Source organism: Lepus europaeus, chromosome 3 (assembly GCF_033115175.1).
Source record: "Lepus europaeus isolate LE1 chromosome 3, mLepTim1.pri, whole genome shotgun sequence".
Taxonomy (NCBI): domain Eukaryota; kingdom Metazoa; phylum Chordata; class Mammalia; order Lagomorpha; family Leporidae; genus Lepus; species Lepus europaeus.
In genome coordinates this window covers 116,291,143-116,310,091 of record NC_084829.1, presented here as the reverse complement: position 1 = coordinate 116,310,091, position 18,949 = coordinate 116,291,143, and the positions used below count along the sequence as shown (strand labels likewise).

Genomic DNA, 18,949 nt, shown 5'->3' with positions numbered 1-18,949 from the left:
AATATTAAAGAAGGAACAGCTCATGAAATTGTTGGTTCAAGAGCAGGACTCTGGGGTTTCTCTGTATTCATGGCTATGCTGTTGGCCTTACTTGCAATGAAAAATTTCTCTCAGGTGTAAATTATATTATAGGAGGACAAAAGAAATAAGTCATATTTCTTAATTAATATGGTTGCAATACAATTGAGAATTTCTGTGATCCTCAATTTAAAGAGTTCCTATTTCTTCAAAATAGTTGAGATTTGGCAAAGTGAGTCAGATTCACAATAATTGCTATTCTCGTCAGAAAAAGGGAGAAATTTTTGGGACAAAAGAAATAGGAGAATGCTAAAACACAGATGCATATACTACCCTTCCTGATTCTGGGGACAAAAGAATTAGAAGAGAAAAATCAAATAGTGGTCACTAATAAAAATGCAGCTTGCATTATTAACTTTTCCTGAATTTCCTTTCATTAAGAAGTTTTTGGATCATTGGTTTGGACTCCTGGGGGACACATGCAGAAGCCAGTTGTAAAACACAACAACAACAAAAAACCCACAAGGTCCTAGATGATTTAAATTCCACAATTTAGTTTGTCATCCTGGCTCTGCCTCTGACTCTAGCAGGTACTTGCAAGTCATTTCACTGCTCTTGACCTGGCTTCCCAGTTCACCTGGACCATGAAAATGTCAGAATGGAGGTTACCTGGTTTCCTGAAGGTCTGTCGTTTGTGATTCCAAAAGGCACCCACGATACCCTTCATGAGCTCCATACAGACCCGTCTCCCTCTCTAAGCCACAGAATGAAAGCAAATCACTTCTGTGGTCTGCTTTGCAGCTATTCCCTCTGTCCCTGGATCATTTGTTTTTTCTTGAAATTCTGCTTGGGAATGGGATAACCTTTATCTCAGGAGCTTTGCCCTGGGATGAAGTCTCTGGGCTTGGCACGTCCCAGGGCATCCTTGGTTATAAGAGGGCAGGTTCATAGGTTAATTAACAACCGGTTCTAGCAGCATTATTGGCAAGTATTCTCATTCCCCATAATACCCAGTGTTGTGAGAATCCAATGGTATATACCCTTTCTATGAACTTCATTTAATTGTGGTTTATGCTTTTCTATAACATTTAATGTGGGCCATAGGATACATCTCCAAAAGAAAGCTACCAGAACTAGCTACCATATTATTATAATAAAAATCATTCACATTTTAAAAAGAACTATTTCCTTTTTTTTTCTAAAAAAAAAATCACTTCTTCATCCAGCCACTTAAAGTTGACATTTATCTAAGTTGTGGCTCTTTTGGTATAAAAATTCATTCATTGAACTTGATTTTTTTAAAAAGATTTATTTTATTTATTTGAAAGGCAGAGTTACAGAGAAGCAGAGGCAGAGAGAAAGAGAAAGTTTCACCTGCTGATTCAATCCCCAGATGGACGTAATGGCTGGAGCTGGGCCGATCCAAAGCCAGGAAGTCCAAGGACTTGGGCCATCTTCCACTGCTTTCCTAGGCCATAGCAGAGAGCAGATTGGAAGTGGAGCAGCCGGGAATCAAACTGGCGCCCATATGGAATGCCGGCACCACAGGCAGTGGCTTTACCTGCTAGGCCACAGTGCCGGCCCCTCGTTGAACTTGTTTCTTAAAAATTCCCCTATAAGTAGCAATACAATTTATACTTTTATTTTCTAGCTATTCTTGAAGTCTAAGTCTTACTGAGATATAAATATAGGAAAGCCACATCACTGATCTATGTGAATATATTACCTTAAACAAAATATACGAACTCAAGTGAAGTAATTTAATTGTAATAATTATTCAGGAAAGTGAATTCAATGGATATCTGAGGATATTGCACGATGTAGGCAACTGTACATGGATGGCATTGTCTACAACATTCCCGAAGTTCACTATGCCACAAAAGATGGCCAAACAGATTAGCATGAGATAGGATCAAAACAACTTCCCAAGCAATGGTCAATTGGTTGATCTCTTGCTAGAGAAATTTCTTAACTCTTCATTTAGGAAAAATCAACTTATATTAAAAAGGTTTAACAACATACTAAAAGCAAATTTAATACAAAGTCAACATTTTAACTTGTATTCAATAACATGTGAACCTAAAACAGTAAGGTAGAATAAAGCACATGCATAAAAATGTTGGTAGAAGGATGGTAAAAAGTTAAATTATGAAAATATGTTCCTCTTTCTTTTTTTATTTTTATTTTATTTTTTGACAGGCAGAGTGGACAGTGAGAGAGAGAGACAGAGAGAAAGGTCTTCCTTTGCTGTTGGTTCACCCTCCAATGGCCGCCGCGGCCGGTGCGCTGCGACCGGCGCTGATCCGCAGCCAGGAGCCAGGTGCTTCTCCTGGTCTCCCATGGGGTGCAGGGCCCAAGCACTTGGGCCATCCTCCTCTGCACTCCCGGGCCATAGCAGAGAGCTGGCCTGGAAGAGGGGCAACCGGGACAGAATCCGGCGCCCTGACCAGAACTAGAGGAGGATTAGCCTATTGAGCTGCTGCGCCGGCCCATCCTCTTTCTTATCATATGAATTCCTCCTATGTTGCTAGTCTTTATAATTATCATATTAATGACATTTTCTTTTTTTATTTTTTAAAGACTCATTTATTTTTATTTTCAAAGTCAGAGTTACACAGAGAGAGTAGAGGCACAGAGAGACAGAGAGACAGAGAGAGAGAGAGAGAGAGAGAGGTCTTCCATCCGATGGTTCACTCCCCAATTGGTGCAATGGCCAGAGCTGTGTGGATCCAAAGCCAGGAGCCAGGACTTCCTCCAGGTCTCCCATGCAGGTGCAGGGGCCCAAACACTTGGGCCATCTTCTACTGCTATCCCAGGCCACAGCAGAGAGCTGGATCGGAAGTAGAACAGCCAGGTCTCGAACCGGTGCTCATATGGGATGCCAGCACTTCAGGCCAGAGCGTTAACCCACTGCGCCACAGTGCTGGCCCCAGTGACTTTTTAAAAAATTTTTTTTATTAAAGACAAATGCATTCATTACAGAAACGTTGGAGGGAAAATTGGTCATATTGTGATCACCCAGAGACAACCACTCACCATTATAATGTATTTCTCTCTAACCTTTATGGGGTTTGTACAAGAGGCACCATTTCTCCTTTCTTCCCTTCTCCAACTAAATTGGGACCATGTTATATGCACTCTCTCTCCTTTTTTACAACCCTTTTGAATAGTTGAGGAGAAGGGGAATTACTGTAATGAATTTATGTAAGTGATGTGACACTTCAAAGCAGACGGTATAGTCAACAGGCTTAGGAGAAGAAGCCAAGAGAAAAACTGTTCTGGGGATAGATGTGGTTAATCCTAAAGAGAGGCAATGACTCCCTCAAAGAGAGACAATCACAGAATCTTAAAAATTCAAAAACACCTGTAAATTTCCTCACATGCCCCCACCCCGCCAGTCCACCCTCACCCCTAGCCCACAGCACTCCTTCCCACATGCAGATAGTTTATCCCCAACAAATGGTTGTTAACATCTACACCTGTCATTACAGAGACTAGGAATGCACTGTTTCTTGAGACATCCTGTTTTATTTTGCACTGCTTACATACCATAGAAATTGGTCTCCCTCTAACTTTTACCCACTGGTCTGGTTCTGCCTTTTGGAGCAACAAGGAATGAACTAATGCCTTCTCCATAATAGCTCTTTGGGAAAGTATATTCTTCCCTGAGACAGAGCACCTATTCTTTAACAGCTCCTCTTCACTGATTATACAAATTATGTCATTTTGACCTGCAGGATATGGGCTGCCTTTGCAAAGACCCTTCCAGGAAAGACAGCTGACTGTTTGTCCCAAGAGGAAGGCACTGTGGGACAAACTTAAAGATAACCCTCCTGATCCCTGCCTCCCGGGAGTGGAATTTCCCCTTGTGAAATTACTGAGTGTGGACATAAACTGTGATGTTCTTCCAACTCATTAACTTGAATGTGGTAAAGGTGAGGGGCACCTCTCCATGATAACATTTCATGAGATTGTAACCTGTCTTGCTAGGAGACTCCTTTGCTGGCTTTGAGGAAGGAAGTAGTCACATGGCAAAGACCTGAGAGTAGTCTCCAGCTAACATCCAGGAGGAAACCAAGACCCTCATTCCCACCACATACAAGAAACTGAATGCTGTCAATACCATGTGAATAGATGATTTGTCTCTAGTCAAGCCTCAGATGAGAAGGCAGGCTTGCCTGACACATTGACTGCAGTCTTAGGAGACCCTGAAGCAGAGAACACAGTTGTGCCAGGCCCAGACTTCTGATCCACAAAAAATGAGAGATATTGTTTTGAGAAAGCTAATAAATATTACTAATAAATTAAAATAATAAAATATGGGACTGGTGTTATGGCATAGAGCGTTAAGTTACCACCTGCAAAGTCAACATCCCATAGAACCTCTATAGAGTCCCAGATGCTCCATTTCTCATCCAATTTCCTGCTAATGTGCCAGGAACCCAGGGAAAGATGGCCCAAGCACTTGGGCCCCTGCCACCCACATCAGAGACCTGGAAATAGTTCCAGGCTCCTGGCTTTGGCTTGGCTCAGCCCCTGCATTGTGGCTGTTTGGGGACTGAGCCAAGATGGAAGATTCTCTTTCTCCTTAACTCTTTCAAATAAATAAATTTATCTTTAAAATATGTAAACAGATAAAAATGTTTTAATAAGTATAATAACTAAGTGTTTTAAGTCTGCAAGTTTATGGTAATATAACTAAGTGTTTTAAGTCTGCAAGTTTATGGTAATATTGTTATTCAGTAATAGGTATCTAATCTACACATATCAACATATATAAAAAAGACACTAATAAGATTTCTTTGAAGAGATTAACTTTCTTCCTTTTTCTTTTTTAAAGATTTCATTTATTTATTTGAAAGGCAGTAACGGAGTTACAGGTGTGTGTGTGTGTGTGGAAGCGGGGGAGGGGGGGAGTGAGAGAGATACTGAGATTTTTCATCTGCTGGTTTACTCCCCAAATGGTCCCAACAGCCAAGGCTAGGCCAAGGCCAGGTAGCAAGGCCCCAAGGACTCAGCCATCTTCCTCTGCATTCTCAGGTTCATTAGCAAGGAGCTGAATCCGAAGTGGGGCAGCTGGGGGAAAAGATTAGCTTTCAAAATACACATTTCCCTCTAGATAAAATCATTCTAACAACAAATGGTGCAAAACCAGTTAGTGAATCAAATAGGAAACCTGTTTGCCAGCACTTACAGGTCATGAACTCAGATCTACAATGGAGGAAGCCATTCATCTGTTACTCTGGAAAAGAGAGATCTCTAAAGAGACAGGATAAATATCTACAAGAAAGAACTATGATATTTCTGTTATTGTACAAAATTCTTTAGTTTCTTGCACAGAACCAGGTAAGAATGAATAAAAAGTTTCAGTGGGTAAAGCCGCTGCCTACAGTGCCAGCATCCCAAATGGGCACAAGTTCGAGTCTCGGCTACTTCATTTCCAATCCAGCTCTCTGCTATGGCCTGGGAAAGCAGTAGAAAATGGCCCAAGTCCTTAGCTCCTGCACCCAAGTGAGAGACCTGGAAGAAGCTACAGGCTTCTGGTTTTGGATTGGCCCACCTCTGGCCATTGTGGCCATTTGGGGAGTGAACCAGTGGATGGAAGACTCTCTCTCTGTAGCTCCACCTTTCAAATGAATAAATAAATCTTAAATAAAAGTTTCTATTGCTAGAGGAAGAAAATCAACTTCAACTTTCTATTTCTCTTAATTTCCTAGAGTGCCAAGTAAATCTTCAAACTGTAGTAGTGGAAATCATTTCAAGATTCAAACAATTATAGGGCAAATGGTTATCCCATGTCAATCTCATAACAAAAGACAATGCCACAGGAAATGAAAAACAAAACTACAACATTTGCTATTGCCAGAATCAGGATGTGCCAAAGCAAACACTAAAGTCAAGTTTTACGCCATCTACCAGAAAGGAAAGATCAGTCTGTACAATGTATAGATAAAGGCGATTCTTCCCCATGGCTGAGGACACAGGTCAGCACTTAAAATTGTTCCATCACTATATAGACCTTTCACATCTCTAATAGCTCAAGTCAGTCCCCATAAACCAGGTTGTAAACTCAACTAATTTAAATAGTAACATAATTTTTTTAAATCAGAAACTAAAAGAAATGAAGCATTATGTATTTGAAGATAAGACATATAGTTTAGAAAACTGATTTTCTGAGAATCAATGTTTTTATGGGAACAATATATGCAGTCCATGTAGCTTCATTAGGAATCAGAATTTGGGAAAGGAGAAGAATACTATATAACATCAGGACAAATGGCTTCACTGGCCTCAGACACAATGTCACTGTTCTCTGACGTGAATATTCACGTAACTGGCTCTTTTACAGGAGCCAACTGGACTGGACATTAAAATAAAGAAATAAGTTACAATGGAAAGGATATTAACCTATAACCCTCAATAAAAAACTGGGTGAACTAATATGATCAGGAGTTAAAAAGGGTTCTGTTTAAAAAAAAAAAAGGGTTCTGTTTTTTTATTCCACTTATAGTATGCTTAATTGGAAATACTAGAAATAGGAATGAAAGTATGGAAAGAGGGAATAACAAGAGAACAGAGAATTAGGCATCCATCTAGAATTTTTTAGCTCATGTGATTTGACTTCATAATGAATTCAGGCAGAGTAACCAACACTCAGTCCTTTTAATCCCTTATTTGTCTTTATCCTCAATTACTTACATCTCTATATCCATCTACCATATTCCCAGAAATGTCACCTGCTATGTCTCTACAACCAGGAGGGCAGAATTTGCTGAAAAAAGAAAAAGAATTTGTATTTTGTTAAATTAAGCAATATATTACATAATACTTTTAAAAGTATTTTCCCTGCTCCATAAAACATGTGGGAATATTTTGCTTAAATGATAAATCAGAAACATGATTTCTAAAAACACAGATTGATCTAGAATATTAATCTGAAGGTAAATTTTCCATGATCATTACTTGTTTTATATAAAAGATTCACCTTAAACTCAATTAACAATGAACTTCCCTCATGCATTTTAATTGATTCTAGGACATTTAAGAAATATTTTTAGGAAAAAAGGAAATTTCCGAACATTGCATATAGCATGATCTAACTTTTCTAAGGAGATGTTTAAAATATGTAAAAATTTATATTTTTTTATGAATAAAAAGAAGACCAGGAAGACTACTCCTGGATTCTCTCTGAAGGTGGGATTGTGAGGAATTGCTATTTCCTATGTTTTGGATACTGTCATATCTCAATTCTTTGTACTAGTACTCTGTGATAGAAATAAGTGGAAGCCATATATGAAACTTAGATGCTCTAGTAGCCACATTAAAAAAGTCAGAAGAAACAGGAAAAATAATATATTCAATTCAGCCCAAAATATCCAAATTTTCCACATATAATGAACAGATAAAGTTAACAATGAAATGTTTTAGTTTCTTTTATGTACTTAAGTTTCCAAAATTTGGGGTGTATTTTATGCTTATAACATATCCCAATTTTGACTCTCCACATACGTGTTCAACCACTACATGTGGCTACTGGTTATCAAATTGAACAGTACTGGTCTGCATTTGTTAACTATTTTTGCTATCAGAACAAAAAGAGTATTTTAAGATTAAGATTCCATTCACTCAACAGTTACGTCTCAAGAAATTTTCCAGAAACATGTCAGGGCATGTGGTGTGCTTAAAAGACCTCCGTGCGGAGATGGGGTGGCCCAGGCTCCGTTACCCTCAAATTGCACACAGTCCCTCTTAGATTCAGTTTCCTAATCTCTAGTTGCTTCAAAATCAATAGGATGCAAAGGGTGGGTTGGCTATATACATCTATGAAAAGCATGCAAACAAAAGAAAGCTTAAGTGTTTTAACAACACTGATGGCTTTGAAGTTGAATGCCACGTGCCTCTGTTTCTATATATATTACTGTTGACTTGGTTTGTTTAAAAAAGATTGTACCAACCCAGGCAGATTCCAAAATAGCACTTGTTTCTATTCAGTTTCCTTTTGCTGACTTGGCACAACGTGTGTGTAACAGCAACTAATTATTAAAACAACCCAAATAAAAGTTTTGTAATTTCCCGCTGACATTTTGGACTCCTGACATTACAGCAATAATCACAAAATTGAGATATAAAAATAGTGGAGTCCTACTACAGAGTCACAATTTCTTATAGCCAGATGTGTGTCAGAAGTCATACTTTTTTTAGATTTTAGAGAAATAAAAAAATGTCAATTATATATATGAGGGAAGACCTCATTGGGTCTGCACACATTAATGAAAACCAGCATTATTTCTGTCAAATACATGAATAGTCATATTAACAAAGATACATAAAGACTAAATAGCCTCACATTGATCTAGTCTAATTTTGCTTTCAAATGCATTTAAGGTGATATTGATCTAGTGTTGCCACTAAATGAATTACAAAGGCTTTCAAGACTTTCTCTGTTTCAAAATTGTGAATGAGGGATGTAGTCCTATACTAGTTGGGATACCTTATCTTTAATCAAACAACTCTGAAACAGCTAGGCTGCAGACTGCATGACCTGATACCATACTGTCATCCTGTATGCTTGATTGAATTCCCTTTCTTTACAAGTCTAGGAAGTAAAAGTTGATTCCTAGAGGCTTTATCAACCACAGGGACTGTGTAAGGTATAGCTGGAAAAACCTTTGAGAATGTTGGTGCATGTGTACATGGGATTAACAGTTTACATAGTTAACATTACAGGACAACACTGAATTATTGCTCATTTCCATTTTTTTTTCTTTTTCTCTAGTTGACTTAATATTAGTTAACAATGGAGTTAATTCTGCACATAAAATAATCTCATTCAGAATGTTCAAATGTCTGAGATAGTTAGGATCACAGACTATTAATCCTGTCTCACTGGGGTACACATATTAAGGGTTTAGCTACAAGTTGCTTACTTGTTTTGGGCCTTGGTTTTAACAGAACCTACCTCGTAAGCATGCTGGAACATCCACATCAACTTCTATGCTAAGTGCAGACAGTTGCACCTGATGCTAACTAAAAGCACTCTGAAGAACTACAGTTTTTGTTAGTGCTGTCATGGCAATGATCTCTAGATCAATAGTTCTCAACCAGGGGTAATTTTGCCTACCAGGAGACATTTGGCCATGTCTGGAGGCCTTCTTGGTCATCACAGCTTGGTAACCAGAGCATGGAATTCAGGGATGCTGCTAAATACTCGACAATGCACTGGAGAGTCCTATATAACAACAAATTACTCAACCCAAAGGCCAATAGTGCCAAGGCTGACAAAGCTGGCTCTAGACTATTTCATTTTATAGATGAGGAAAGGAATCTCATAATAAGAGGTTAAGTAGTGTTTCCAGTTAAAGTAAGGCTGGGATGAAAATTTTATCTCCTTATTCTAGTAGGCTGCTCTTTAATGTGAAAGACAAAATAAACCTCTCCCTTACTATGCTTTTTTCCCCTCCCCCACATAAAAGAATTAACAAAAATCACTCCCAAACACTAGTACTGGTCAGGAAAAAAAATGCACTCAAGACTCAATTATAACTCCTTGGTATAAAGTGGAACTCAGGGCTCAGCAAATCACAGTCCAAGGGCAAAATCTGGCCTGCTGTTTGCTTTTATAAATAAATTTTTATTTGAACACAGCCACATTCATTTACAGAGTGTCTATTCCTGCTCTTTTTTTTTCCCCACAAGAGCAACGGAGACCGTATGAATAGATGCAATGGAGACTGTGTGGCTTGCAGAAAAGAATGGTTTGCTGACTCCTGCTGCATGAGAAACATTTCAAATATTCTTCATTAGTTACAACACAAAAAGTTTAAAAACAATTTGAGTACAAATAAGGTACTTTATCTGATTTCATGACAAGGAAAACAAAATGTTTAGCAATATGACTGCAGCCTAACTAGCACACCTTTATTTACCTGTATTCGGTCTTCAGATAATGGTTAGCTCGTTCCAAACACGTAATTAAATCTGTCATCAATAAAGATAATTGTGATTAGTAGATCAAGTGGAAATTAGGGCACTCATTCTCTAAAAGTTTATTTTTAAATAAAAGGGATAATTTTACAAAAAGCGATTATTTACTACCTAGTTATCTGAACTGTCCTGTATAAGGAAAAACTGATAATACTGTCTGGTGTTGCCACCAGTGATGGTGTTTCAATATTAATGTCTCGTGTATGATAACAGAATCTATTTCCAAGAGAAAAACCAATACCTGTTAGTTACTATCCACTACATGTCTACAAGGAAAATGTATATAACCTCCTTTCAGAATAGGAAAATAATTTCAAAGGCCTAATATGGCTCGCAGAGAAAGTTCCCATCAACAATTTATTCGTGGGATTTATGACACAGAAGCAAGATGTTCACTGAGAACATTAATGGCTTTTCAGCCTTAATTGTGAGGATCAAGCACCTAAGAAAGCGCGTGCCATCTGGAGTAATATACAAATCTGAACTTAGGGTCACCAAAGTGGAAACTAAGACAAGGTGGATCTCAGCGCATTTCAATCAACCTTGTAGAGTTCCCATATTTTTCCACACTCACTATAGCAGTTCTTTCTTTCCATACTTCTTTTCAAGAATCTTAGAGAGCAATATACAGTCAACATGGGCCAAGCGAGGGCCTGCTAGGATTAACCAGATCTGATTGGTAAAGAGGGAAATGAATGGCACACCCTTTTCCACAGAGTATTTCTGCCAGAAGGGACTGAGAGCAGAAACCCTGAACATCTGTGCGACCCTGAGCAGACACCGAGTGGGCTGCATGCTAATTACAAGAGGCCAGGGCAACAGATCACACTTTCCTCTCTCATCAGTGCTCATGTTTCCTTTCCCTTCTTCTGCCCAAATTTCAACTCCACAGTCAGGGCACTGTGCAGCAGTGTCCTCTTCATCCTGCCCAAACTGTTCGTGCCTCCTATGCTGTTGGTGCTGGGGGTCACAATTAAAAGGCTTATGACCTGAGCTGGGAAGGGGCAAGGGAAAGGCTCTGGATAATAGTCGGGCCTTAAAAGGGTCAGGAGGTAGCCACAAAGACATACTAAGGTTTCTAGGGAAAGTGAGATCAACCCTATCCCATGTCCTAAGTCCACTGATCAATTTAATGTGCTATAAAATGAATTAGTGAAAACCCAACTGTTTACAAAGATACTGAATTCCTCTTTCCTAACATCTTAATTCTGAGCCTGAGACCAAATTCTGTCCTGAGATGGTGATAAGTAGCAAGAGAAAAATCTTAGGAAGGGTTTACAGATTTGTGTTGATTCATCTGCTATACCTGGATGGTCACTGCTGGCATAAGTTAGCAAGAAACCCCGGCCAGAAATGTGGGATCCACTTGCAAAGCGGACAGTCACTTCACTTGTATTCAGCAAGAGTTCTTTGGGGACAGTCATAGTTCCGCAATATGGACCTAAAAACAGAGCACACTTGAGGAACACCTCAAAATTTATACCTGCACAAAGAATTGCTACACAGCATTTTTTCCTTTAAAGGTCGAATTCACCAGAAAACACATATGTAAGATTCTAATCTTTGTCCAATTGAAATTTTAATAATTCCTGACTGTGAGCTTGATTTTTACTTTTGCTTCCAAAAGTTCATGGAAAATGTGTATTATGAAAAAACTATGCATGGATATAAAAATTTGCATCAAAATAAACTTATCTTTTAATTCAATTTTCCATGAATATTTTCAAGGACTCCTAATTCAAGGCAGGGAAGTGGCTTACTCTAGAAAAACAACAGGCTAGTTAATTGAACTAATTAACTGTGAATCCAAGAGGCAGCTTTTTTTTTTTTTCATCCAGAAACAAAGGTCAAATAGTAGTAAAGGAAATTCTGAGCCAGCACCGTGGCACAGTAGGTTAATCCTTTGCTTGCAGTAGCACCAGCATCCTATATGGGCGCCGGTTCTAGTTCCCAATCCAGCTCTCTGCTGTGGCCTGGGAAAGCAGCGGAAGATGGTCCAAGTGAGACCCGGAAGAAGCACCGGCTTCGGATCCACACAGCTCAGATCAACGTTGTGGCCACCTGGGGAGTGAACCAAGGGAAGGAAGACCTTTCTGTTTCTCCCTCCCACTCTCTGTAACTCTACGTCTTAAATAAATAAAATCTTTAAAAAAAAAAAAAAAGTAAAGGAAATTCTATCACAAGAAAGATATTCTAAGTATCTCAAAGAAACTCACAAAATTCCTTTTTTTAAGGAATATGCTGAATTAAGACTGTCCAATGTATGGTAAAACTATTATTCACATGTAGTACACACATTTATCTCTCCTTTACAAGAACTTCTGGTTCACTCATATAATTTATTTTGATTTGTAAAATGAGGCATTTACAAAAGCAGAATAATTTCTAAAGGTTTTTGAAATACCATAGTAGAAATTACGCAATTAAGGGTGTAAAATTATTTCTAGAAAAAGTTGCTTTCAAAGGGCAAAACTAGAATTGGAGTTTAAAAATAAAAATGTGGGGTAGGTGTTGTAGTGTAATAGTTAAAATACTGTTTGGGATGCCGACATTCCATACTGAAGTTCCTGGGTTCTGCTCCCTGCTCCATGTCCAATCCAGCTTCTTGCTAATGTGTATCCTGGGAGGTAGCAGGTGATGGCCCAAGTACCTGGGACTCCGCAATCCACTGGGAGACTCCAATAGTGTTATTGGTTTCTGGTTTTGGCCTGGCCCAGACCCAGCAGTTGTGGGCATTTGGGGAATAGATTAGTGGATGGAAGATCTCTCTCTCTCTCTCTCTCTCTCTGTGTCTGTTTCTCTGTCTTTCTCTGTCACTGTGCCTTTCAAATAAATAAAAAAGACAGAGAGATAATTAGTGTAATGGATAATATGGATTTTTATAAACTTTATTATTGCTTATAAGCATGGTATAAAGGCAATCATATTAAATCTATTTTTATATAATGAGCTAGAATGATAAATAGTTTGCAAAATTCAGGTGAGTCATCCTGCTGGGCTTGACTTTTCCAACTTATTCTGTTTGTTTCATATATATTTTAAATGTCTTTTTGCTTCATAAACTCAAGAATAAAAATGAAATTACCAGCAACTTATTGTTATTAAAGTAGAATATTTTCTACCAATGGTTATCTTTTTATTTACCCACTTTATCTGCCCCTCTCCTATCCAAATGATAACAAAAATACTAATAATTCCTTAAATTCATATGGCATTCCAATGAGTTCTAATATAAACTATGAGGTAAGCAAGTTTCAATTGATTATCAATGGCAACTTGTTTGGATTTTTGTTTTGCTTTAGACTTGAAACAGTTGGAAGGAAAGGTTTCAAGACTGTATGTGTTTTACACATAGCGATGAGGATGGATGCTAACATACCACATTGTTATGCAATATGTATGACTTCTTATACCAAATGACATAGATATGAAAAAGCTCTACTTAGGTTTCATCTCCCAAAGTTATGATAGGCATGTGACTATTTCTCGAAGAAGCTCAAAGAAAGAAAATGTAAACACACACTCTTTAATTACCCTTACCCCAGAGACACCAACCCTTTCACATGCAGCTACATCCTAGAGGGGACAGAATATGCCCTCTGATGTAAATGTCATCAAGAAGAGCTGTTTTGGTGGCTTCATCACAGTCACAACCACCACAATGGGAAGAGGGAGTTTCAGTATGAAGGGAGGGATAGGAGCTGAGTACTGGTTGCAGTATTGCCTACAGCAAAACATCTAAATTATGGCCTGTCTGGAGGTTTGATGGATGAAGACTCATTTTCATAGTCTAGAAGTTAATAACTACATTCCTACAGTTAAAAGGGGAAGAGATGAAAATAGAAAACTGTGACTGACAGTGAGAAGGAAAAATAATTAATGGGAATCACTTGGTAAGTCCTTCCTAACCAGCATTCTCAGTTTTCAGCCAAACTCCTTTAAGGATGATAGCTTTTTTATGAAAGCCTCTACTCCACCTCTACCCTATCAGTACTTCACTGATAGGAACCTCCATCCTGGGGTCGCTGTTGTGGCTTGCTAGGCTGGCATTTCATGCTGGCTTAATATGCTGGAGTGCCAGTTGAAGTCTCAGCTTCCTGCTAATGCATCTGGGAAAGCAAAGAGTGATGGCCCAAATGTTTGGTTCTTGTCATCCATATGGCAGAATAGAATGGAGTCCCAGGCTCCTGGATTGGGCCTTACCAGCCTGGGCTGTTGCAGCCATTTGTGGAATGAACCAGGGGGTGGAAGATCTCCCTCTCTATTCTCTTCCTCTCTACCTTTCAAATAAATAAGTGAATAAATTTAAAAAAAAAAAAAGAAAGTGCCATTTCGACTTTTAAAAAGCAGTTAAACCTATATTGAAATGCTTACAAAGGCAAATTTCATTGGAAATCCAAATGAGAGCTCAGTGACTTTTAACCCTGACCATGACTTTATTTTGTCTTGTGTCTTTGCAAATCTGTCTCAATTCACAGTCAGATTGAACTCTAACCTCTCAACAAAAATAGGATCCACACTTGCATATGGATGTTCGTGTTATAACAAGCAATGCAATGATTCTATAGTGCTTGAATTTGCCATCCAACTTCCTATCTTCCCTCACTTCTCTCATTGTCTGTGAGATAGGCTCCATCTCACTTTGCCATCACAAATTCCCTTCAGACTAAGAAAGCACAGCAGTTCATCAAGTAGGGTGAAAAATCAGGAAAAAAAATTGCCCTTGCTTTGTGTGGAATGTAACTGGCAGGCCTCGCTTTGGGAAGAGCTATCAGTGCACTTGGCACTAGGCTTGAGATTAAAACAATGGAACAATTCCTTGGTCAAAAGCAATAAAGATCCAGGGACTGCAGGAGCTGCCTGCTTCCAGCACAGTAGGCCAGTTCCTCTCAGCTCTGTCTGGGGCTACAGTTCCATCAGCAGCTGAGAGGGAAACCCTGTATCTTTCCATGTGTGAATAAAGGAAAGCTGTCCTACAAGGAAGAATACATTGCCTTCCCCGAGCCAAGCCTGGAATCCTCTTGCTTTTCTGGCAGTCTAACAGTCTGTGCAGCAATATTCAGGACTTCTCCACTCACCATGGACTGTCTATCCAAGACTGGGCTTGCAAGGCAAGGAGAGTTCGGTTAAAAACTGTTCCAAGTCACATACCCAAGGTGAGTATGTGGTTTTGATCTTAAAAATAATGAAACTAAGTTATGAATTCATCTCTGAAAGTGATATGCTTTAAAACAGTACGCATGCAGTAAAAAACAAAGAAAAAACTTCTTCCTCCCCATAACCATATCAGTAGTGGCCCAAAACACTGAGAAACCAAGTAAGAACCTAACTTTTGAGAGAGATCTGTCCTAAATCAAAAAGAAACTACAATAAAAAAAACTACCTGAAAACCCCCAATTTTATGAAGCTCTTTCTGAATCATACAAGCAAGTCACTTCCCATGGCAGATAACAGCCTGTCCAATTGATCCTGGTGACCGTTCCTGGGAGTGCCACAAGTGGGGCCAGCCTCAGGGCACACTATCAGCTGCCAGCAACATAGTCCTGAGAGCAGCCCCCATATGTATTCAGAGCCATGCTGATAAAACAGTCTCCTGAAATGCTGAAGCTGCAGACATCCCCAGATTTGTGTCTGTTTTCCATTTGTTTTTTCAAAGCAGTCAAATGGCAGGGTTTGTCCTTGCTTGCTAATTGCAGTAGGGTCATTGCACAAAATTACAGAATTTTCAGGGCCATTTTCTTTGAAAAAGGGGAAAATTAACATAAAAAAGGGACATTCCTGGACTGTGCTATTAAAACCATGGTCACACAACAATGTGTGAGTGGTATCCCTGGGGAGTTTTGGTCTCTGGTTCCCAGACAAAAATCAGTGACAGATGATAAATGAACCAAGCAGATTCCTGGACAAAGGTGCAGCTTTCCTTGGGGCTATGGGACCCAGGTCAAGAAGTGCTTCCACACTGGAGCTCACTCCCCATCTAAGCCATTACTTCTTTCCCCACAAAAGATGGCAATTACTAAAACTGAATCATAGTGCAATCTCTAGGGAAGTATTTAAGGGAAGGAGGAGGAGGAGGAGGAGGAGGAGGGGGAAGAATGTTAATGAAATACCTAGAGTGGAACATTCTGGCGCATATAAACTTTTGTATGGTTATGATTTTTCCTAAATTCTATCTTGGCATGAAAGGCAAAGCAAAAAACAAACAAACAAACAAACAAACAAAAACCCCCAGAAAATAGTCCTTTTCAAGAATTTCCATCAAAGTAGCTCAAAGTCCTAGAGAAAATGTACTTCTAGGGTGTTTGCGGCCTAAAACAGCTCTCCACAAGCCGGAGATTTCTTCGAAGGCTTTTGTGTCATCTTTAGAAGTCCTCAGAATTTTGTTTTAAAGATTTTATTTATTTATTTGAGAGGTAGAGCTACAGAGGGAGAGATGAAGAGAAAGGCCTTCCATCAGCAGTGGCTGGAGCTGAGCCGATCCAAAGCCTGGAGCCAGGAGCTTCTTCCGGGTCTCCCATGTAGGTGCAGGGGCCCAAGCACTTGAGCCATCTTCTGCTGTGTTCCCACGCTATAGAATTGAGCTGGGTCGGAAAAGGAGCAGCCAGGATATGAACTGGCGCCCAAATGGGATGCCGGTGCTTAGTCTACTATGCCACAGGGCTGGCCAGAAGTCCTCAGAATTTTGCATTCTATTCCATAATGTATCTGAAATACCTAAATCATTTATAAAATAGAGGCTGATAATTTTGTCTTTTTTTCCCTTTTGGACTTAAAAAAAAGAAAAACAAATCAACAGATAAGATGTAATGATGAGATCAGATATGTCAGATTCATACCATTCTAAAAAACTGACCACAGGAACCATGCTGTGATCATGAGTCAAAACACTTAGTATTGGGTGTTTGGAAGTGATTGAGATGCTACTTGGGATGTCCACATCCCATATCAGAATACCTGGATTCAAGTTCTGGCTCTCTTGCCCATCCAACTTCCTGTTAATGCATACCCTGGAAGGCAGCGTGTCCCTGCCCCCAAGTAGGAGACCCAGATTGAGTTCTTGGTTGCTGGCATTAGCTTGGCCCTGCTCCAGCTATTGTGGGCATTTGGGGATGTGAACCAGTGGATGGAATTCTCTGCCAATCTCTATCTGTTGTTCTGCTTTGTGCATAAATAAAAATAAAGAATTTTTAAAAGCCCTTAGTATTATTTTCTACTTTTGCCATTTCTCTCATTCCTAGTTTAATATAAACATTACAAATTGACTTGACATCACTGCACTTCTAAGTCACTGACAATGGTTAAAAAAAATACTGGGGGTGGAGGTGGATGTACAGGAAACATGGGAGAACAATTCTTGAACTTTCTGATTTTCCTATAGTGCAGAACATATCTCTAAACAGGGCTAATTTAACTGATTGCAATTAGGATACTGTAGTAAATTGGATACTTTTTACTGGCCACCATGCCTCCTCTTAGTTTATACCAGTATTCTATAAGCGAGTGATTTCTCAGAACCCCATTTTATTTCCAGGAGAGTACACAGGAAGGCCTGGAGAAGTTTCCATCTCTTCCAGCCATTGACAAAAAAAGAACCACAAATCAGCTTTTCTTCAGCCCCAGCCAGGGGATTCTATGTCATTGACTGCATAGAACTGGAGTGATATAGTGTTTAAGAGCAGGGCCTCCAGAGTCAAAAGCACAGACTTGAATCCTCCATCTTGCTAAGTGATCCTTTGCAATTGACTTGACCTCCTTGGGCTTACTTCCATGCACATAGAGGTTAATAACAGAACCTATCTGGCAGTGCTTTTATGGGGGGTTAAGCAAGTTAATTGGAAGGTACTAAGCTTGCACATCGCACATAGTTCAATGCTTAATCACAGGCACCTTCTACACTATTTCAGTCTTTTCCATATAAAAGTATAGTCCTAAAATTTTTTCTTAAATGCAGAAGGGATAAGGACTGGTGTTGTGGCATAGCAGGTTATGCCACTACTTACGATGCCAGCATCCCATATGGAAACCGGTTTGAGTCCTAGCTGCTTCACTTTCAATCCAATTCTCTGCTAATGCCCCTGGAAAAGCAGCAGATAATGACCCAAGTACTTGGGCCCCTGACACCTATGTGGGAGACTCAGATGCAGCTCCAGGCTCTTGGATTCAGCCTGGCCCAACCCTGGCCATTGTAGCCATTTGGGGAAGTGAACCAGCAGATGGAAGACCTCCATCACCCGTACTCTCTGTAACTTTCCCTTTTAAATAAGTAAAATTTTTTTTTTTTGACAGGCAGAGTGGACAGTAGAGAGAGAGACAGAGAGAAAGGTCTTCCTTTTTGCCGTTGGTTCACCCTCCAATGGCCGCTGCGGTAGGCGCGCTGCGGCCGGCGCACCGCGCTGCTCGGATGGCAGAAGCCAGGTGCTTCTCCTGGTCTCCCATGGGGTGCAGGGCCCAAGAACTTGGGCCATCCTCCACTGCACTCCCTGGCCACAGCAGAGAGCTGGCCTGGAAGAGGGGCAACTGGGACAGGATCGGTGCCCCGACTGGGACTAGAACCCGGTGTGCCGGTGCCGCAAGGCGGAGGATTAGACTATTGAGCCGCAGCGCCGGCCTAAATAAGTAAATTTTTAAATGCAGAAGAGAGGGGCCGGCGCTGCAGCACAGTGGGTTAAGGCCCTGGCCTGAAGTGCCAGCATCCCAAATGGGCGCCAGTTTTAGTCTTGGCTGCTTCTCTTCTGATCCAGCTCTCTGCTGTGGCCTGGGAAAGCAGTAGAAGATGGCCCAAGTCCTTGGGCCCCTGCACCCGCATGAGAGACCCGGAAGAGGCTCCTGGCTTCGGATCGGCTCATCTTTGGCCTTTGTGGCCATCTAGGGAGTGAACCAGCGGATGGAAGACCTCTGTCTGTCTCCATCTCTCTCTGTAACTCTGTTTTTCAAATAAATAAAATAG

At 40.0% G+C, this 18,949-nt stretch overlaps 1 protein-coding gene across 1 annotated transcript in view; it reads right to left on the bottom strand.

The window, feature by feature from the left end:
- Positions 1–18,949, bottom strand: part of DCBLD1 (discoidin, CUB and LCCL domain containing 1) — an 81,473-nt gene that overhangs the window by 14,839 nt on the left and 47,685 nt on the right. Inside the window, exons 3-5 of the mRNA XM_062186664.1 lie at positions 11,309–11,443; positions 9,945–9,996; positions 6,718–6,790 (exon numbers count right to left, since the gene is read on the bottom strand). Of these exons, the coding sequence (XP_062042648.1) occupies positions 6,718–6,790; positions 9,945–9,996; positions 11,309–11,443 (260 nt within the window). The remainder of the gene's footprint in view (positions 1–6,717; positions 6,791–9,944; positions 9,997–11,308; positions 11,444–18,949) is intronic.